Genomic DNA, 22,246 nt, shown 5'->3' on the forward strand with positions numbered 1-22,246 from the left:
TTTTTATTTTTAGCATGTTAAATTATTTTACTATATCAAAAAATTCTAATTTTTACATAAGAAAAATAATCTCGGCTGATTTTTTTGCTGATTTGCCCTGAAATTAGTTAAAGCAGCTCTTTTAGACTCCACATCTAAAAAACATGCATGATCTTTGCATGTGTGGAATCCGATAAGCTACAAGCCCCGCCCTCCCTGAAATCCTTAAAGAAGTCTGGTTTACGTCAGAGATGAAAATCATTTACAGTCCATGAAAATTTTTTTAAAATAGCAGGTTTGCATATAAGAAGTGAAGACAAAAAAGAATAACTTTATTGAAAACTTGTATTCAACTGTCAACATTCTTAGTAAAAGAAAAATAAAAGCCCTTACAAAACAGCTCACCGTGTTGATTTTCCACGTTACCCAGACATAACCACGTCAGGTAAAGACGTTCAACCGCTACAATGAAATTCTTTATGCAAACCGATCGTTTCTTGTTAAAAAAAAATGTTGCCCCAAATCTGAACCACTTCAATTTATGAATGTTTTTTTGTTTCTTTTATTAGCAAAACACCACAAAAATTGTGCAAAAAAAAAATGACATTACAGTCTGACTCGAGCAGAAATAAAAGGTGGCGTCTCTGAAAGACAGACGAGCAGATGTTCAAAATAAGTAGCTGCAGTTGTTTTTAGACTTCTCTGGACAAAACTTAGTGTTGTGTTCATAATATGCCCCAAAAGCAAAAACCTTTCATAGCATTGAATGGTGGCATTGCTGCTTGTCAAGTTTGTGTATTTTCCAATAATAATGATAATAATGAGTCCGACCTTTACAGTAATGTTCTGTTGGACTAGGAGAACTCGGAGAAATAGTTCCACTCAGAATTTTACTGGAGATGCTTAGAATATTTTTAAGTGACAAAGTAAACGTTTTGAATTCAGTAGAAGCCTTTTGAAATGAAGAGATAATGAAGTCTCTGTTATATCATCTTAAAGATTATTGGAATATTTGCATTTACTGTATGTTCACCTTTTCTAAACTGCAAATCCAAAGTGAAAATCTACTCAAAGTTCCTCCCGACATAAGAGGATGTGGCCGATTCAGATTTTTACTAAACTTTTGAACAGTAATGAATAACACTGATGGAGTAAAGCTGCCCGGATCCGTGTACTGCTCTGGTTACTGACTGAAACTCTTTCCTCGACTCTCACTCCGTCCGTTCATGAGCAGAACTCACTTCATCCAAATCAACAACAAAGAAAACAAAAGAGAAAAAAAACGGAAGCATCAAAATGCAGCTGAGTACATCATGCAATGATAATGGATTTGGCAGATTATGATGGAGAAAATAAAAACAAACTTCATAACGGCGTCCTGGCAAGGATTTAAACTCCAAAGGCTACAGTCATCAATAAAAAAATGCTGACGAGAAAGGGTAAAGTACAATCAGTGCCAGTTTAACCATTCAGTCGGTCAACCAGCTCTTCTTCATGATTCAGGCCCTCAGACTCGGCTTTCAGCCTCACCATTTGTTGTCTCCAGTTCAGATTTTGGCGTGCCAACAGGCAGACAAAAAACAGCCATGGACAGACATCCTTTATCCATGCGTTGTCATTTTAATACACTAAAAGTCAGCGGCTTCACCTCTGGAAGGGCTTGCGGACCTTCTTCCTTCTCCTTGGAGGTTTGCCGCTTTCAGCCCACGTGTCACTGGACTCTGGCCGAGGCCCGCCTGGCATGAAGAAACCCGTCTGGCTGGGCGGCGGGGGGAACGGAGCAGCCCCGGCTCCAGGAGGGTGGTGGTGAGGTGGACCTGGGGGGAAGAAGCTTCCATTGGCGGGCATGTCATTCGGAGGTCCGCCTTTGAAGATTCTGTTGAAGAAGTTTTGCAGGTCTGCAGGATTTGTTGGACCAGGAGGGTGTTCTGACGGCATCCTAGAAAAAAAAACGACACAAATAGTTCAGAGTCTGGTTGTTTTGGTTTCCTACAAAACTTTATAGGTTTATAAATGGATAATACGGCCACTATAATTACAATTTAAAGACCCACTCTGATGAAAACTAAGTTTTTAACATGGTCTTGTGTCATTTTTTTGATGATGGAGGACATCTATTCAGAAAATTGTGCTCAAAATTGCATTTCTGAGTATTTATTCAAATTGTTGTTAATCAGGAGCAGATAAAAAAAATGTTTTCTAAAATGTAGAACATAGGATGTTCGAGCCACAAGCTCTCATAAGGCTACACTCTACAACTGTCGCCACACGATGGCGAGACATCAGCAGAATCTTCAAGATTAGCTGCCGCCAAACAAGTTTTTTTTTTCAGGCAGGGATGACATCATTACAAAAATGTCGCTGTACACCAGCCGTCCAGCAGCTCAGGGTAAGGTTTCCTGCATGCCTGTGCAATCACGCACAAGAAAAAATGTGCAGAACAAAATCACGTACTTCATACACAACTATACCATTTATATTAAAAACAAAGTTGTTGCCTTCTTGCCAGTTGCCTGACACTGGACAGCAACCGCACGACCTCCAAAAGTGCCTGAGTGGCCCGTACCTGATGTAAAAAAATCATCTGGTCACCGCTCAGTTTTAACTCTGTCCTAAAGTCTCAGAGACCTCTGCACGGCATGCAAGAATAGAACTTTTGCCATTCGATTGTGCAAAAAAACTGGCATTTAGGTTGCTGCGTGGTGTCAATTTGGGATATGTGATTGTATTCCACCGAGAAAAAGGAGAGTTTACTCTACACCAAAGGTCCCGCCCACAACTCAAGAGGTGGGAACATTTGAAAGAAATGAATTTAAATGACCATTTCTAATGAACTACTGTTGTTCTGCAGAAACTTTGTCCTAGAAAACGACATAGTTTTTTTTTTAATTTGCCAAAACATGGCATAATCTTACTTTTACAATTTATTTTTTCAATTTAACTTTTATTAATCCTGGTTAAAAAATCTAATGTTCAACTGTGGCCTGACAAAAGGCAAGACCTTTAGAGAAAAAAAATAAAAGGACAGAAACAACCAGGATAAACAGCAATAACACAATCAATAAAGTAACTCAATTATTAAAATCATTAGCTGTAAAGATGATCCGAGTGGTGTCTTTAAACCTAGAAAACTCATCATTATAGTAACTCTATTGCTGCCCTCATCATTCAGACGTGGTGCCAGAAGCGAAGACAACGAGGTCTGCTGTCACTCACGACTGCAGTGATGATGTGTGGCAGCGGTAGAGACTCAGCACCTCCAGGGACGTACCTGTGTCGTGTGGCGCTGCTGTTGTTCTTTGAACCAAAGGAGATGTGATACGGCACGCGATGCGTGTCCGGGGAAATGACGATTCTTTGACAACCCGCCCACTCTGGAACATGACAGCACCGAAATAAAACATCACAAACACACTTCCAAAAAGGGGATCACATTTTAAAATTGTGTATCTATGCCTTAGATTGCAGACGTCTTAAACTGGCCAAAAGTTTGCAAAAATAGTAAACTGGTCTTCATTTTGATTGTAAAAACAGTACAAGAATGGCTGTAATGCAGAGGGATGATGGGATGTTATCTCATGGAAACTAGAAGGCTAGTGTGAATGCTCACCTGTTATGTCATAAACTTTCCCTTCCATACAAGCAAAGTAGGTAATGCGAAGGCCCAACATGCTGGACTCCGCCCATAAATCTCCCTCCTCTGCGCTGTGGCAGCGGCTGCATTCGGCGCAGAACCGGGCTTCTGCGGGTTCCCGATCCATCTCAAATCGCCTGCACAGAGAAAGTAGCAGTTCAGCCATTCAGTGCATTCAGCAGCAGTGTTTGTTATCCATGCTTTCTGAAGAATTATTTTGTGACATACTTGTGCTTCCCTTCACACTTGGTGCACATCATGGTGTTCATGGCTTCCTTCAGGTCATCCTGCAGTTTAGTGAGGAACTCATTCATGGACTTTGACAGCTCGGTCGCTGCCATGCGCTTCCTGTGTGGAGATAAAGTGCAAAGCAGCAGATCATCAGTCACACATGTAAAAAGACATGCATGTAAGAAATGCCGTGCATACTTACAGCTCGTACTCTCGCCGTGTGTCGGGATTACTAACGATATCCCAGGCTGCCCTTAAAACTTTAAAAGCCTCTCCGGCACGGGGGTGTTTGTTCTTGTCTGGATGGACCTTATGAAGAACAAAGGAAGATTTGCAGTGAAATAAAAGAAAAATCCTCTTTTTATCAGTTGGAAAAGTTAAATAAACAGTGGTCCCTTGCTATATTGTGGTTCATCTTTTACAATTTCATTGTTTTGATATTTTTTTTGGTGTAATTTTGCATATTTTTTCCCTACAGTACACTGTCCTGCTTCCTGATTGGCTGTAGAATGTTGTCAATCAATCTCCTCCGTGCCATGCAGCTCGCAAAACCGACGCATTGTTTTCATTCTATAATACTGGAGTTATTTTCTAAAAAGATTTGAACTTTGAGAGTTTAAGCAAGAGAGAAAAGTGTGAAAATCCTCTTTTCTGTCTGGTAAAAGTGTGTAGTGAATGTAATCCAACTTCATGGATTTCACCTATCGCAGGTTATTTTTAGAACTCAAAGAAAACGAGGACCCACTGTCCACATGTCTCTTTAAAGTCTAACACCCCACCTGGACAGCCAGCTGTCTGTAGGCCTTCTTCAGCTCCGTCTCCGTGGCGTCCACCTCTACACCGAGTACTGAAAACGGGTCGAGCTCCTCCTCCGGTACTTCCACCAAAGCCAGAAGTCGCTCCAACTCCTGGCCTTGCATAGATCTCCCTGCTCTTTCTGGGGACTCAGGTGCATACGGTGGTACCCGACTGCCTCTCCGGAACAATTTTCGGACTCTGTCCATCAGGGAAACGACCCTTTTCCAAAACTTCGACTCGTGGAAAGCTATCCAGAGGTGTTTTCCTCTCTCACCACCGATACGGACCACTATACCGTTCCCCCATTTGAAACTCAGAGTCATTAAAGTACAGCAAAGTCTGAAACAGTGCAAGAATGCCGTTTTTACACACTTCAGGGACTTTAAAGTTTTATCCACCAGGTCAGCTACAGTAAATTTTGTCCATTTAAAAAAGCGACTGAAATCTTCCTTCATTCCAGGTACGTCAGTGATCTTTACAAAGATCTGCTGTCCGACATTGTAAAGTTTCACAGCGCCAGTCTCCACTCCCACTCCGCAGTTGTGAGTTAACGTCACAATGATTTCAATGAACATATGGATGCAGGAGATGCACCAGAAACTCAGAGACTCTGACAGCATTTCTTTGAAAGCGATGACGAGTTGGTTTCCGGTTTGCCTCCGTCCTCTGTTTGGCTGATGGTGGTGGTGGTGGTTGCGTTTGCGAGTCTGCTTGTGCCGCGCTCCACTTGACACAACGTTGCTTTTTTGAAAGGAGGAGAAGGTACTCTGACTGCTCTGCTCTAACACTGATCCGCTGCTCCGAAACTTAAATTTTCGGCCACCCCCCACGTTACTCCAACCAGAGTCCCCGTTCATGTGCTGCTCCTTTGCAGCTTCGTCCTCCTCTTGATTAATAACCTTTGGGTTCTCTTGATCTGTACTCCCATTATGCTCAAACACATCAGAAATCTCGTCTGTATCCTCTTTGCCCTTCGTGGATCCACACCATTCTGTGTCAGAGTCTTCTAGAGGGGAAGGATGTGGCGTTTCCTGAGAACTGAAATCAGCCATGTTGTCCTCTTTCTCACAGCCATCATCTCTTCGTCTGTCCTCCCACTGATTCAAATTAGTCAAAAATGCAGATTTGCCATCAGGGATCTCCCCGTCATCCATCTTCTTCTCGGCTGCCTCTTGCTCCATGCTCCTCTCACTGCTGTCTGTCTGAATTGTGCAGTTTCATGAAAGAGCAGTTCCACGATTCATGGTCTCTGTTAGAGCTATCCCAGAACCCCCAAAAAAGGATGAGTCAGGGGGCTCCAAACAGCCAAACTCAGATCCATTGTTTTCAGCAGCTACTCCCGAGTGTTTATACACAGCTCATCTACTGCAGGACAGCACCTGAAAAGAAACAAATCACTGTGAACCAGTTGTCATTTAGATTCCAAAACACGTGCACCGGAATATATACTCAGCCTTACATTAGCATTTTAGTTTTTAATCACAAATAATGTCATTGTTCATATTTCAAAGATGTAGTCTAACTAGTATTGTATGCCTTTATTTTAAGTAACTTATTTATTTTTTGTTATTAAGACTTTGTTTTATTGTGTTTTACAATGTAAAAGCAGACATGTTTCATTAAAGAACATTTAAGCAACAAGTTCATATACATTTATTTGCACTATTAGTATTCCTTTAAAATATTTTTAACCTTCTTTGGTTAAAAAAAAAAAAACGTCAAACTTTTTTCAGCAGTTTTTATACACATTGGTATCAAAACATTGGGCTAATTTAGGAAATTACTCAACATGCTTTTGTTTTTCATTAACTTTTATATTTTATAATAATAACATGTTGAATTCTCTTTAAAATAAAAATCTTCAAATCTTTTAACACTTTGAGAGTGAAGAACCTCGTCTATTGTCATAAAAGATGTCAAACGTTTAATAATTAATTCAGATTTGAATTCACTTCAGATACACAAACAACTATAATTTATCTCATGATGGGAACAATGAGCATTTGCACTCACCTAATGAAAATTTCTTACAGGTTGTACATTCATTACATTAGGTAAATAATTGAGAATTAAGTTTGTGCATTGAAAACCTTAACAATTCTTCTTCAGTAAAAATAATTTGAACTTTTCTACAAACTTTTTGACCCCGTTTTTGTATTTTTCCCCTTTTAACAACATTATATAACTCTAAATTAAGCCTAAATACATTTATTTAAAGATTACTCATCTAATTTGATATATTTTCAAACGTTTATAGCACTAAATAGACGAGATTTGCAGTTGATAACAGGTTCCTCCATTATTTAGGTTCCTTTAACTTTACTGGCTTCAACATGACCTTTTACTTATTCATTTACTTACTTACTAATTTACTTACTAATTTAACTTCTTCAGTTTGAAGCAATTGACTAAAATAAATTGTATCATTATTTATTAATTCTAAAGCATTTTTCAGTATAAGCAGTAATACATTGCAGTTTTTAGAATTAAACAGAGAAAAGTTCTCAAGAAAAGTAACTTTCCAGATAAACAACAGTATTGCAGCTGGGTTTTGTTGGATTTTTTTTCCTCCCAGCGCAGCCAGTCGGTTAGCAAGAGTGAGCAGGATGACAGACGTGAATAAAATTAGCTCACCTATAAGCAAGAAAAGCTGTCAGCGAATGTGAACTCCAAAAAGTCTAACATTTACGACAGGACGAAAGGACAGCAGTATATCTGACTAACAAACAACCAGAGCAGCTGCTAACCGTTAGCGAATGACATTAACGAACTGGACTAGCTAAATTTAACTGTTGTTTCCTCTTCCTGTGGGCTTTTAAACGAGACCGCACACACAAGTTTATAACACGAGGCGTGTCAAATTTATGCACCCCGATTTTTTTCAAACAAGCTAAATGAAATAATTACCTCTGGAAAAGCTGGGTCACGTTTTTTAGGAATTAAAAGTGAACAATCCGTGTTGTTGTTGTTCCTCTTGCTTCTTCTTCTACTCTCTTCTTCATGTCCGGTAAAAAATCTTTTCCGCCTCCAAGGTCTTCTTCGGGGTTCCTTGACTAATATATATACCGACCAAAGAACGCTACTGCCACCTATTGGCTCACTGTGAGAACACTGGTAAATTTGTTGCCTTAACATTCAATGTTGTTCCTAGACTGGAAGTAAATTTGGATTCTTTTATTAAAATAATATAATATAATATAATATAATATAATATAATATAATATAATATAATATAATATAATATAATATAATATAATATAATATAATATAATATAATATAATATTAAATTAAATTAAATTAAATTAAATTAAATTAAATTAAATTAAATTAAATTAAATTAAATTAAATTAAATTAAATTAAATTAAATTTAAAAACTGGCATCATTAATACACGGATTCTATCTGGAAGTATATATATATAATTAATAGCACCATCAAAATCACTGTTCTGATCAAATCTATCCATTTTTTTGTTTTGTTTATTTTTTTAATGTTTGTTTACTTTTAATTTGTTGACCAGATAAGGAAACCTTGAATATGATATGATACTATTTTTAATTGGTCACGTGCTTTAAGGAAAAAATTGGAAAAGATTTTAAAAGGGGGGGGGGGTGTATTTAAAATAGAGCAAAAAGAAGTAAAAATCTTGTAAATTCTCACTTCCACGCCCAGCCTAGACCAAACCTATTACTATACCCATTACACCCCCTTCTATTATAGTCCTTAAAATGCATACTTGTCTCCCTCTCTAATGAGTGCATATTTATATATCTACAAACAGATAATTACACAAACAGGTAAATGTATGCATATATCTTTGTCTTAAAGTAACTAATTTGTTTCTAACCCTAACATGTTTGGTAGGAATTGTTTTATAAGATAGCGAACCATCTAAACCACCACACTCCTAAAATGTATTGTTCTTGGTCAGAATTCTGCAAACTCTGAGTTTTTCTTTTTGAATCATTAACCTGTTTTTTAAAACATTATCTTGCAGGTTATTGTATAAGTTAAAAATTGACGTGGTATCATCTAAAAAAATGTTAAATTAGTTGAGGTGTAACAATTCATATTGACAATGATTCGATTATTTTAATATTTTGTGTTTGCTGATGTGATTTATAGTAAATATTGGCAAGGCAAGTTTATTTGTATAGCACATTTCATGTACAGAGACAATTCAAAGTGCTTTACATAAAACATTAAAAGAAAATCAGAAGAAATAGCAAATGTGTGATCATTAAAATAAAATTAAAAGAACTGAATTTAAAACAAGCATAGATAGACAGTGCGGACGTAAACTTTTGAATACATATTAATCAAACTGAGAACAGGTGAGTCTTCAACCTGGATTTAAATACACTGAGTGCTTCAGCTGATCTAAGGTTTTCTGGAAGCCTATTCCAGATCTGTGGAGGATAGAAGCTGAATGCAGCTTCTCCATGTTTAGTTCTGACTCTAGGAACTGATAAAAGACCGGATCAGGAGGTCAGTCATGTATTCTGGTGCTAAACCATTCAAAGCTTTATAAAGCAGTAACAGAACTTTAAAGTCTATCCTCTGACAGACAGGTAACCAGTGTAAAGACCTCAGAACTGGACTGATGTGGTCTACTTTCTTGGTCCTTGTGAGAACCCGAGCAGCAGAGTTCTGAATAAGCTGCAGTTTCCTGATGGATTTTTTTGGTAGTCCTGTAAAAACACTGTTACAGTAATCAAGTCGACTAAAGATGAAAGCATGCACTAGTTTCTCCAGGTCCTGCTTAGACATCAGATCTTTAATCCTTGAGATATTTTTGAGATGATAATAGGCTGATTTAGTGACTGCCTTAATGTGTTTATCAAAATTTAAGTCTGTGTCTATCACTACACCCAAGTTTCTGGCCTGGTTGGTAGTTTTTAGTTGAATAGATTGAAGCTCTGTAGTGACGTCTAACCTTTTTTCTTTAGCCCCAAAGACAATAACCTCAGTTTTGTTTTTGTTTAATTGAAGTAAGTTGTGACACATCCAGTCATTAATGTCCTCAATGCATTTACCAAGAGCCTGTACAGGGCCTCGGTCTCCTGGTGTCAGTCTAATATATATCTGTGTGTCATCTGCATAGCTATGGTAACTAATGTTGTTGTTCTTTATAACTTGGGCCAGTGGGAGCATGTAGATGTTAAATAGAAGTGGTCCCAGGATGGAGCCTTGGGGAACTCCACATGTAATTTATCTAGGCTCAGATGTGAAGTTACCAATTGACACAAAATATTCCCTGTTTTTCAAGTAAGTTTTGAACCAGTTTAGTACTGACCTATTGGTTCATTTGTAATGGTTCAATCCAATTTACTGACATAAAATTGATCCAGGACATCTTTAACTAAAATTCAACCAGTATGACTCAGAGAGTAATACCTGGTTGTGAACAGTGCAGGGGAAGTTTTCCAGATTCCTTGTATTTCATCAAGATAATCAAATGTAATTTAAACATGTGTACAAAGAAACAAACAAACAAGTAAACAAGAATTTATGACAAATCATTTGTGTTATCCAATTGTAATTTCCAGAAAACAAAGTGAAATTTTAGAAAAACGATACACGATGAAAACCCAGAAAAGGTGTAAACTATTGCTGACTGGAGTACAATATCCAGTATCGCTTCATATAAAAAACTTTTAGCTTAAATGATGGACAAACGTCATCATCCAATCAGCAATGTCCCATACATTTTTTTTGTGTTTCCTTTGCTTTCTGGGAATTACTTTTGTTCACCAAAATGTTTTTTTTTTTACTTTTTAACATTTTGTTTCTGGAATTGTGCTTGGATTTCTAAATTATGATACAGTTTTTTAAAAAGTATTTGCTTTGCTTTTTTAATTGTCTTTGTGATCTCTAAAATGTTTTTGCTTCAAGTGATTTATCGATGTGATTTGCTCTTCTGGGCCGGCGTAGATCGTACTTACCTCAAACCAAATGGTATTTTCCAATATTATTATTATCGATTTATAAAATTTTGAAACAATTTTTAAGATTTTTCTTATAATGGTACAGGTCGATTGGAGTCGATTAGAGTGGATTCTGCTTCAGATCTATTTAGTTGGATCATAGGAGTAGAAATTAATTAATCGATTTATTGTTACGATATATTGATACAGTTTACTGTTACGATTTATTACTAAAATTTATTGTGACGATTTATTGTTACAATTTATTGTTATAATTTATCAATACAATCATTGTTAAGATTTATTGATACAATTTACTTCTTTTCCTTTGGGCTTTTCCCTTCAGGGGTCGCCACAGCGAATCAGTTTCCTCCATCTAAGCCTGTCTTCAGCATCCTCCACTCTAACACCAGCCACCTTCATGTCTTCATTCACTGCATCCATAAACCTCCTCTTTGGTCTTCCTCTAGACCTCTTTCCTGGCAGCTCTAGACTCAGCATCCTTCTACCAATATATTCACTGTCTCTCCTCTGAACATGTCCAAACCATCTCAGTCTGGCCTCTCTGACTTTATCTCCAAAACCTCTAACATGTGCTGTCCCTCTGATGTATTCATTCCTGATCCTATCCATCCTGGTCACTCCCAAAGAGAACCTCAGCATCTTCGTCTCTGCTACCTCCAGCTCTGCTTCCTGTCTTTTCTTCAGTCCCACTGTTTCTCCAAACAACATGGCTGGTCTCACCACAGTCTTGTACACCTTTCCTTTCATTTGTGCTGAAACTCTTCTGTCACCCATCACACCTGACCCTTTTCTCCACCCATTCTAACCTGCTTGCACTCTCCTCTTCACTTCTTTTCCACACTCTCCATTACTCTGTACTATGTTATTGATACAATTTACTGTTACGATTTGTTAATACGATTTATTTTTAAGATTTATTAATACGATTCAGCGATACAATTTAGTGTTACAATTTATTGAAACAATTTACAGTTACTATTTATCAATACAATTTGTTGTTACAATTTATCAATACGATTAATTTATTGTCACAATTTATTGATACAATTTATTGTCACGATTTATTGATACAATTCATTGATACAATTTACTGTTACAATTTATCTATGCAATTTCTTGTCATGATTTATCAATACAGTTTATTGTTACGATTTATTGATACAATTTATTGATACAATTTATTGTTACAATTCAGTTGTGCGAATTATTGATGCAATTCATCGTTACAATTTATTGTTAAGATTTATTGATACGATTTATTTGTACGAATAATTGATACAATTTACTCAATGCAATTTATTGTTAAGATTTATTGGTACTATTTATCGATGCGATTTATTGATATGATTTATCAATAGGATTTATTGTTACGATTTATTGATGCAATTTATCGTTACAATTTATTGTTACGATTCATCCATACAATCCATGGTTATGATTTATTGATACAATTTTTTTGTTATGATTTATTGTTATAATTTATCTACACAATTCTTTGTTATGATTCATCAATGAAATTTATTGTTACGATTTATCTATACAATCTATTGTTAAGATACAATTTATCGATGCAATTTATGTGATGATTTATTCATACAATTTATTGCAACGATTTATTGTTACAGCTCTATAAAATAGGCTTAATTGAAGTGATTTTAGGTGTTTCGCATCATAACCTTATCAGAGTTTGAAAAAATGAAAAACCCCAACAGGAGATTTTATTTTGGAGGCTCTTTTTTTTTCTTTTTTTTAAATAAGCAACACATTCTTGAAAATGTGCACATTTTGTTTGTAAATTCTGTTTGATGCATCCACATAATAAAAAAAACACTGTCAAAATCTTCCTGCTACACGGAGTTTAATGATGGTTTCTTCTCGCATCCATCGAAAGAGTTGTTTGTTTGGGGTCTCTGACGTGACCAAACGCGGGAATCCCCCAAAGCTCCATCTGCAGGAACCGGCCTCCAAGACGCACAGGGTTAATTTCAAGCCCCCACCAGCACCACCCACACCTTCCATTTGAAAGCCGCCTCTCTACCGGGAGAGGAAGGCTCTTTTTCGGTCAGATGGCGTGCTGCAGTCCGCCCCCGTCATTCTCCAGCCCACACAGACAGCAAAAGGCAGCCAGCAACCAATACGTTGCGCCGGAGGAGGATTTCTGCCAGCGATTCCGGCGAAAGGGATTTACTACGACGATCCGAGCCGCGGACACGGACGGAGAGAGGTAAGAGAACCGAACCGGGTCAGGATCGGCGGGACGGGAGGCGGAGGAGAAGGTCCTGAAACATCTGGATGTGGAGCAGCTGGTTTACAGTCATGGTTTTAGTTACAGCAACTGTTAATTTTCTATTTATTGTCTGATTAATTTCATGTTTCATTTGTCAGCATCACCTGGAAGAACCGCATTGTGCTTATTTACGACTTAACTGGATTAAAAAAAAAAGGTAAGAAAAACTTCCTGCAGTAGTGTTTTCCACATCCTTTGCATTTCTTTAGCTTTTTTTTAAAGAAAAAAATGCACAAACTTGCAAATATGATAATGAATAATGATGGATTTTATTTATAATAATAATTTCTGGAGTCTACAACTCTTTTCTTGAAAAGGATGCTTCATGTTTTCTAGGCTTTCCAGGGGTGTGCCATGTCTCTGCCACGCACACTCGGGGAGTTGCAACTCTACCGGGTGCTGCAGAGGGCCAACCTGTTGGCCTATTACGAGACCTTCATCCAGCAGGGCGGTGACGACGTGCAGCAGCTCTGTGAGGCTGCGGAGGAAGAGTTTCTGGAAATCATGGCATTAGTTGGCATGGCCACTAAGCCACTGCATGTGCGTAGGCTGCAGAAGGCTCTTCGAGACTGGGCGGCAAACCCAGCCCTTTTCAGCCAGCCAGTTGCAAATGTTCCTCTGGCAGGAATCCCGCTGTTTAAGGTGGATGGGATGGGGATAGGTGGGGAGCCCAGGAAGTCTGTGAGCAATGGGCAACCAGGGTCCCCCTGTGACAGAGACGACCGAGCATGTCTTACCCCCATGCACAGTGGGAGTCCGAGGAGCTCTCAGGCCTCCCCACAACCTCCTGACACCCACTACAGGGAAAAGCTGTCCCCCTTGGACCCGCACTGGCTCAGCGCCGAGCCGGACGCAAACGGTGCTCTGGCGTCAGCCTCTGAAGTGGAAGAGGAGCCGCTCAGCCCGCCCCTGCTGTCCACGTGCCCTCCTGGCCCCTCCATATCTCCGGGGCCGTCGTTTGCAACGACAGGCCTGTCGGCGTGGCCTGGAGGGCAGCTGGACGGGGAGACGGTGAGGGCAGTGGCAGAGAACGTGGACCGGCTCTACAGGACCCTACCCAGGTCGGATTCTACGGAAGTGAAGACTCTGCTGAGGATGAACAAGAAAATGTCGAAGACCGTGGGGCACATTTTCAGCATGGGGCCCCAGAACGCAAACAAAGAAGAGGAGATCCGAAAGTACAGTCTTATTTATGGACGCTTTGACTCCAAGAGGAGAGAAGGCAAGCAGCTCACGCACCACGAGGTAAAAGCTTGATCCTGGACTAACCATCAGATGGTGTTTCATCATGGTGGTTTTAGTCACGGTTTTCCCCTTTTGCAGCTGATCATCAATGAAGCTGCAGCCCAGTTCTGCATGCGGGACAACGCTCTTCTGCTGAGGCGGGTGGAGCTCTTCTCTCTGGCCCGGCAGGTGGCCAGAAAGTGTGCGTACACCTCCACCCTAAAACATGCCAGGTGAGGATGCAGCACACAAAAACACAAGAAAAATAAGACATTATCTCTCATAATTCACAGAGGACGTGAGTCACATGCCCCCCAGGAGGTACAGGAGCCTGAATTAAACTCCAGCCTCTGTGGTTCTAGTCCAACTGGAAAAATCTAAACATGAAAATGATCTTTGCAAAGATTTTCTTGTAATTTTTTAGAAAAAAAAGTCCCACTGCCTGCTAAACATCAAAATAAGCATTTTTTTCAGTATTATTTGGAAGTTTTGACTGGTTTCACTTAAAACAAAGTCCCTTTAAATCAGTTTTATATTGGAAAGATACAACATTTTTAAGAAAATGTGACAAAAGTTGTTTTAAACTCACCAAATAGGCTGATTTCTTTTTGAATGCTTCAGTCTATTTTTAATCCTTAAATCAGTTACTCCTTTAAATTAATAATTAGCTTTATATATTTTTATAGAATTTAAGTTCAATTAAGGCTGAGGAGAGGTTGGAATTATCAGACTGTTAAAATGTCAGATCCCTGTAAACGTGTTCAGGTGCTTCTGATGGATTTGTCCATCAGTAATCGGATTATGTTAAAAAAAAAAGATAAAAGTTGAGTGTCTTTTCAACTTTTGATCCAGTTGATTGTCTGGAATGTATAGCTCGAGGTCAGAAGCTTTCCTCTTTGCCACTTTCAGTTTTCTGTTCTCCCTGCAGGTCAAACGATGAGAACGGCGGCATCTGTCCGAAGAGAGTAAGACACCAGGTGAGAACAGATCGTACATCTCACCTGATAAAAGCTCAGCTCTCAACTTTAAATGACCAGCATCATCTGGTGATGATTCCTAGGTGATAGTGTCCGAGAGTGCGTCCCCGCACTCCGGAGCAGAGGGATCTGAGAGCTCCGCCCACAGAGCGGATGAAGACAGCCTGTCTGCAGAAAACCTCGACTGTGCACCTCATGGTAACGGCTGAGATTCATGCTCAGAACCATAAATGCAGGAGGAACCAGATGCCTGTGCTGCCGTTGTCTGCACACTTTGAACTCCAATCTGTTCGTCCTGCTAGACGCCAGAATACAGAGCAACCACTCTCCATCACCACGACCCCTCTCTGACACCTCCAACCCAGCCAGCTGGAGCCGCCATCTCATACAGCAAACCCTGATGGACGAAGGGCTGCGATTGGCCAGGATGGTGTCACATGATCGAGCAGGAAAGCTGGGTCTCGGGTTTGAAGGACCTCACAGCACAGGTGACTTTCCAAAAGTTGGTTTTACCTGTAAAAGATCAATTTTCAAGTTGGTCAGGAGTGTATTTCTTGATCTCTTGTCATGCTGGTCTTGTGTTTCCTTTGCTTCCCCCAGTGCTGGAATTGCGCATTGCGGTCACTTCTTAATAACTCGCCACAGGAATGGGCTAGAAACGTGCTTTTTTTTCAACATTCTTATATTTTTTTCTCTTCAAGACTGGGCTGCATTAAACAATCTGGCAGGCCAGATACGGCTCGCAGGTCGAATGTTTGACACCCCAGTTCTAGGCTTTTCAAGTCCAACTTAATTCTTTTTCTATTATAAAAGCGTTCCCAGCGGTCTTTTAATTACGATTATGCAGCTTTTAGCCATAATCAAAACATATGTGTTGTTTTTTAAGACATATTTCCTGTAGAGCAGCTTAGTAGAAATTCACCTCTAGGTGGGATTGTTTGTGCAGAAGTTACCCTCGGCTAATTTCCCATCACCCCTTTGTTTATACTCTCTTCCGCTAGTTTATGGGATTGTACAGGTCTAAGCTAAAATAAAAAAAATGGAGCTATCCAGCTGAACAGTTTAAAGCTGGATGGCAGCTCAGACGAGAAAGATGAAGACGTTAATGGATCTATTTGTCTGCAAGTGGATGCTTTAAATTCATAGTGCAGAAGGGGGACTTTGACCCCACCCATTTTTCAAACTGTGTGTTTTTATCTGCTTCTAAACTTTCATGATTTGAATAAAGAAATACTCAGAAACGCAGTTTTAATGTAAAATTATTTTGAGAAAAATGCTACAAGAACATGTTAAAAATATCAAAACTTTAGGGCTGGGAGTACCGAACATTTGAGTCTTGATCCGATAGTAATCAATATTGCCGATATCGATACCAGTATCGATATTTTTTTAAAATGTGGTGGATGTGACATGAACCTCAAAATTTAAATCATTTTTAACCACCGTAATTGTTTCCCTTTTTTAAATTATTCGATAAACGTAAAAACAGAATTATGACAATATTTTCAATTAAAAAAATTGTTTACTAAAATAAAAACTTCTTGAAACTAAGCAAAAAGTAAAGAAATCAATGCAAAATAGTTAACAAACCAAAAGAAACAAGTAACTACTATAAATCAAAATGTTTAGCAATAAAAAAAACAACTATTAGAAATATAATAGAAGAAATATTGATCGGTATCGATCCGATACAGATACCGACTTGAGATCAACACTATTAATATTTTGGATCGACCCGCCCAGCACTTCAAAACTGAATTATTTTGGATTCACGTCGACCAAAAAAATATGACCCAGTGGGTTCTCCAGGGTTAAATATTTCCATGTTATTTTAAAAAATGAACTTATAGCCAACCAAAGGTGAGCAAAAACATCAATTATTTGATCTAACATACATGAAATAAACGGCATTACTAAAATACCAAGGCAGCATCTTGCATTTGAGGGGGTTGGAGTACTAAAGGTGGTTCAGGTGAAGCCGGTTTGCAGGTTGACCTCTCTAAACGATGATTATTTGATAGCGTTTGAGGCTCTGTGAGTCACAATCTTTCTGAGGTGACACCTCCCACCACGAGGCAGCTGAACTCCACCAGACTGTAAATTAGAGGATATGGGGGGGCAAGGGGAGGTGGAGAGAAAAGTGTGTGACAGGATAGAAAGAGTGGGGGGGGGTGTTACACTGTAATAGCAGCTTTTGGGGCGCCTGTTACTTCAGTGCGGCATCACAGAAAAGTGAACGTTTGGAGGAAGTTGTTCTGAGATGCAGCGAAGAAGGCACAGACGTTAAAGAGGGGGGGTAGGAAGTACTCTGTGGGCGATAGCATCAACCTCCCCCCTCCCATCTTTCACCATGTGATTGACGTCAGAGTGTGTTAGGCGCGTGGGCTCAAGGGCGGGAGGGATGGGGCGTGGGGGCGACGGAGTGGGCGGTAATTGGAGGGGCGTTGCATTGACTCACCAAGCGACAGCGTACAAAAATAAAACCCGTGGGCAGAAAAATGGCACATTCTTCCTTCCTCATACGTCTCCTTCTACCAAAAAGAACTGTGGAAATAATAAAGCAGCTGACATATGCTTCATCTTTGGCATCCATCTGCCTCCCTGTCAGGTTTCGGTCACCTCGTCTCTTCAAGTTTTGTTCGTTTATCTGAACTTTTTCTCCACTTCCTTCTAACGTCACCGCTCTCTGCTGCTGGTGGAACTTTTTCCAGTCAGGAAATTGTTTCATCTTCAAATATTTTATACTTCTATCTTTAGAAGCTATTTTTTTTATTGATTTTTGAAAAAAGGAAACTTTCAAAATAAAAAGTTTCTCTAAAACAAATTTTTATGTAATTTAGTGAAATATTTATAACAAACTGGTGAAATGACACATAGAAAAGCACAGTCAAACATCAGCTTTTGCTTAATTTAATCATTTTCCTGCTTGATCACCCAAAGATTCATTTAAGTCTGCAATAAGGGAAGCTTAAGCGGTTCATGTAAACAATGATTTCACTTCATGTAGGAGTGCTTCCTGTTCCCCAAACCATCTCTCAGAGCTCCTAAAATACTGGTTGCATCCTGATTACCTCTGAAGTGGCACTTATCCTCTTCCTTCATTCGGCCTCTTATTCCTCCTCACGTCTTTTACAATAATGATCATTTATGTCGTTTTAGATCATGACGGCAAACTGGAGCGGCAGAGTTTGTTAACGGCGTGTAGGAGCAGTAGCCCCTGTGTCACCAAAGACTCAACCACCAACTGCCACCCCCGAGGGAAATGAAGCGCTCATCAGGGAACTCGTGTTTGGGCGTCCACTCTAATCCTGGCGGCCTACGGAGGCGCAGCTCGTCCCTCGCTGACGTGGGGCAGCCAGGGACCTCCTGTTCAAGTCAGAACAGTACATTTACCAGCATCCCATGTTGTTTTAAGGACAGTAAACACTCCTTTCACATTTGAGTCCACTAATTTAGCCGGGAATCGTGGAAGTTTGGAGGTTCCAGCTGCTCGACACAACACAAATGTTTTTGGGGGGTCACTTTCAGCATGTAACTTCTTATCTTTACTCTCAGGAAACACATTGATGTTCGGTTTTGTTAGAGGTCATTGTAGTGAGCTCAGGTTCATTTCGACACGTGGAATTTATGTAGTTGTTTCAAAACGGACCATTTGGATCAGGCAGAGAAAGAACAGCTTAAAGATCAGAGGGTTTCAGGTCTGCACTTGTGTTTTCAAACAAACTGATGAATTGTGAGGGTGTCCTTTACTCCCATCCTACAGTTAAACCAGGGGCGTCCAAACTTTAAAAGTTTTTATTTTAGCAACTTTAAATGCAAATGAACTATCTAATTAATATGTTGTTGCAATTGCATACTTTATATCTCTTCACAAACACATTTAAATTCCTTTTTACCAAATTTACTGTCAGTTTTTCCCTCCGTTCATTCCCAGTATGCTTGTCGTAGATAGCATGTCTCTCCTGGTCGTCCCTCTTGAAAGCAGCCACAGTTTCTTGGCATATTAGGCAAACACAGTTGTTTCATATTTCATTAAAAATAGCCAATTTCCACTTTAACTTTTTTTAAATTTACATTAACTTCTGAGAAATGCCAGTCCCACGAGTTGTCACAAGTTCACAATTGATTAAAATGTAATTTAGTCAACCACAATCAAGAAGTTGTAGTTTTAGAAAATCCTGGAGGCTAAATATCGGTGGTTTTATTACAGGAAATTTGAGCACCGGATGCATTTTGCCTGATAGCCACACTTTGGACAAACCTCAGTTAAACACAGTGGAGTTTTTTTAGTAAACTACCTAATACTTCTTGTTTAACAGCCTATATCCCTCAGATATTGAATAATATCAAATGAATGACAACTCTACTGCTTCAGTGACATCACATCTTCATGTGAGTGACAACTGCATTAAAAGTGCTACAACTCATTTTTAGAGAAAGCTGCCTTTAAAAGCAACAAGACTGAAATCGGATAACATAAAAAACACAATTTTCTTCTGCTTTAAAAAAATGTGATTAACATTGAATATTTATCTAAACTTTTTTTATTTTAGAAAAAAATATAATAGAATCTCACTGTACTAGATATGTTTTTGTAATCCTAGATAAACATCTTCAGATGAAATGAAGGTAGAACATCATTAGCTAGAATATTAAGTTTTTATTTATTAGATCTAGAAAAGGGAAACACACTGATGATGGGAATTTACCTTGACATTTTTATTAGTTATGAATACAGAAGTGTTTTATCCAGCTCATAACGATGGAAATGTTCCTGTTTTAGTGTCATCGAGGTAGCTTGCTGTGCATCAGTTACGCCTTCCCGTCTCCATTGTATCTGTAACCTCTTAAGTTTGTGTTGAAAAGCAAATAATTTATTTTGTTACCTTTAAATAAATGTTATTTTACTGACCTAAAACTGGGTTTCCCGTGGAGACTCTCTCTTTTGATTTTGGGGCTGCACTAAAGACGCTGCAGGAGCTGCGTCACACAGCAACACCTCTGCTGCCGGCCTGTTCGCCGCGCTGCCGTGACTCACCGCCGTCGCTGCTGCTGATGATGTCGTCAGCGCTCATCCTCACCGACACACAAACCTCAAACGATCCAGAGAAAATTCTGCTTCCTCCTCACACTGCTGCACGTGTCACAACTCCAGATCCGAGCATCTCCGCCAGAATGTTTTTTCAAACAAAATATTTTTCCTTGTGCATTTTTATGTTCAAAAAACACCTTTATTTTAGATTATCGGTCTGTCTATGAAGGAATGAGCAGCTCACTACCATACTTATAGATAAATATTTAGGTAAAATGTTATGATTTACATCATTATATAAGAACAGAATCCTTTAAGTTTTATCAAAGAGCCACAGTGAAAATAGAACCAGGCCATGGAAGCCACCCCAGTGAATCATCCGTCAGCCTAATTAATAAGGAAGTTAAAAGTATTTTTAGCACAAGTTTATTCTTTGATGAGCTGCAGATGGCTGACGACTATCAGCAGAACCGATATTAAAGTTAAAGGGAGATGGAAATTATGCATTCAAAGCTGTGTTGAAATTATTTTCAAAATGTTTTATTTATATGATGAAAGTATTTCAAAACAATTTCAAACTTCACTTTTCATATTTATAATGGTGAGTCTTATATGGGGAAAATGGTTTGAAAGCTGTTTTTAAAAATTTAACTTCTTTGTAAAACAGAGCTATTAAAGTCATTTTTTTGGAAAACTAAGATAAAAAAAATAAAACAAAGTATAATAAAAAAAAAAAGGAAATCTACATGAGGGAAAAATGTAAATGAGCAGAGGATATAATAAGTGTCACACTTCAGTGTTCTTCATTAGAAAAAAAAAAAACATTTTTTAAACAAAAGAAATTATTTGGATCAGAAAAAAACACTAGAAGTTGTTTTTGTCCGAGTGCTTATAGAACAATCCACTGCACGTGGACACAAATAATAGAAATTACAGATTTAATGATGTGTCGCAAATACGGTTATTTCTATTTTTAATTGTTTTATAATACTTTTAAGAAACTGAACAGGTTTGCACATACAGCAAGTGTTGCACAGATGCACATACGCTGTTAAAAAAAAGAGCGCCACATGAATAATAGTTACACACTTGCACCCTTAAGATTTCATGGATGAAGACAGACTTTTTTAATTTTTATTTTTTCAGAGTGTCAACGTTGTTGAAGAAGCAAGCTCCATTGACTATTGATTTTGGTGTTCCTCCACACTCCAAAAACTGTAAGACTGATTCTGAACAGACAGCAAAAGAAGTGGAAAAGTCCCTGCAGGAGCTGCAGCTAAACAAATGATGAACGCTCAGAGATGTGGGGCAGGATATGCCGTGAACAAAAACTGTGATGTTTACATAAGTACTAAAAACTGGAGTAAAAAGATGAAGATTTATGGAAAAAAAATCAGATAAAAAAAAAGAGGTAATTCTGTTAAGTGCTTAAAAATCTGTTCATTCATTTGGATTTTATAGAAACATTTATATTTAATTTTCTGAGAATCATACAGTTATGATTTTTATGTTTGTTTTTATATCAGACATTTAGCTATATTTCCCTTTTTTTTGGTTAAAATCACATGATGAATTATCTTTGCTTTACTCTATTTTGTCTCTATTGTGAGCTAGGTTAGGAAAGTGTGGTCCTCAGGACTAAGAAACAACCCTTTAGGTCTTCCTTTGAGAACCGGGACAAAAATAAAGCATGTGCCTTTTTATTAATGTAGCGTTTGGGTAAACTTTTCCTCACTTTTTAAACATTCATGCTGTATTTTTGATCAAAGGGCCTGTTTGGCTTTAATGTGTTTTTTTCCAGTAACTCATTTTCTGACCAGACAATTCATTACATTTGGGTTTTTTTTTTTTTGCATGCTGGGATATTAAACCCAGAGTAACTGATTCACACATGAAAGTCACTGACTAAAAACAGGAATCTGAGCTGGTGCAAAATAAAAAACAAAACTCGACAATGAAACAAGGTGAAGCTCTCGGAAATGGTAATCTGCAAGAACTGAAAATTAGGGGCAAATCGTTGACTGTAGAAGAGAACTGGACTGAGCGGTCCCTCCCCTCTCACGTTCCAAACAGGAAGTACCCACTGGCTCAGATAAGCCAAAATCCCATAGACTTCTATTGGGAAATAAACG

The 22,246-nt window shown here is 38.6% G+C and overlaps 2 protein-coding genes across 6 annotated transcripts; one reads left to right on the top strand and one right to left on the bottom strand.

Annotated features, from left to right (window-relative positions):
- Positions 1–290: 290 nt before the first annotated feature.
- dnajc14 (DnaJ (Hsp40) homolog, subfamily C, member 14) lies at positions 291–7,705 on the bottom strand. Of its 2 annotated transcripts, none has more exons than XM_024271113.2 (7): positions 7,550–7,705; positions 4,624–6,021; positions 4,047–4,153; positions 3,842–3,961; positions 3,590–3,750; positions 3,251–3,353; positions 291–1,918 (listed from the first exon to the last, which is right to left on the bottom strand). In XM_024271113.2, the coding sequence occupies exons 2-7, from the start codon at positions 5,821–5,823 to the stop codon at positions 1,624–1,626; spliced, it is 1,986 nt and encodes a 661-aa protein (XP_024126881.1). In that variant the 5' UTR covers positions 5,824–6,021; positions 7,550–7,705; the 3' UTR covers positions 291–1,623. The 2 variants fall into 2 exon arrangements, with proteins under 2 accessions (XP_024126881.1, XP_024126882.1); XM_024271114.2 differs by lacking the exon at positions 7,550–7,705 and adding an exon at positions 7,277–7,419.
- Positions 7,706–12,001: 4,296 nt separating this feature from the next.
- nab2 (NGFI-A binding protein 2 (EGR1 binding protein 2)) lies at positions 12,002–21,522 on the top strand. Of its 4 annotated transcripts, XM_024271116.2 has the most exons (8): positions 12,006–12,818; positions 12,980–13,035; positions 13,216–14,126; positions 14,205–14,338; positions 15,034–15,082; positions 15,166–15,280; positions 15,385–15,570; positions 18,242–21,522. In XM_024271116.2, exons 1-8 carry the CDS (start codon positions 12,661–12,663, stop codon positions 18,346–18,348), a joined length of 1,716 nt encoding a protein of 571 aa, XP_024126884.1. In that variant the 5' UTR covers positions 12,006–12,660; the 3' UTR covers positions 18,349–21,522. The 4 variants fall into 4 exon arrangements, with proteins under 4 accessions (XP_036067753.1, XP_024126884.1, XP_024126886.2 ...); XM_036211860.1 differs by lacking the exon at positions 18,242–21,522 and having other exon boundaries at positions 12,002–12,818; positions 15,385–16,461; XM_024271117.2 differs by lacking the exon at positions 18,242–21,522 and having other exon boundaries at positions 12,747–12,818; positions 12,980–13,038; positions 13,218–14,126; positions 15,385–16,460.
- Positions 21,523–22,246: the final 724 nt, after the last annotated feature.

Source organism: Oryzias melastigma, linkage group LG5 (genome assembly GCF_002922805.2).
Source record: "Oryzias melastigma strain HK-1 linkage group LG5, ASM292280v2, whole genome shotgun sequence".
Taxonomy (NCBI): Eukaryota; Metazoa; Chordata; class Actinopteri; order Beloniformes; family Adrianichthyidae; genus Oryzias; species Oryzias melastigma.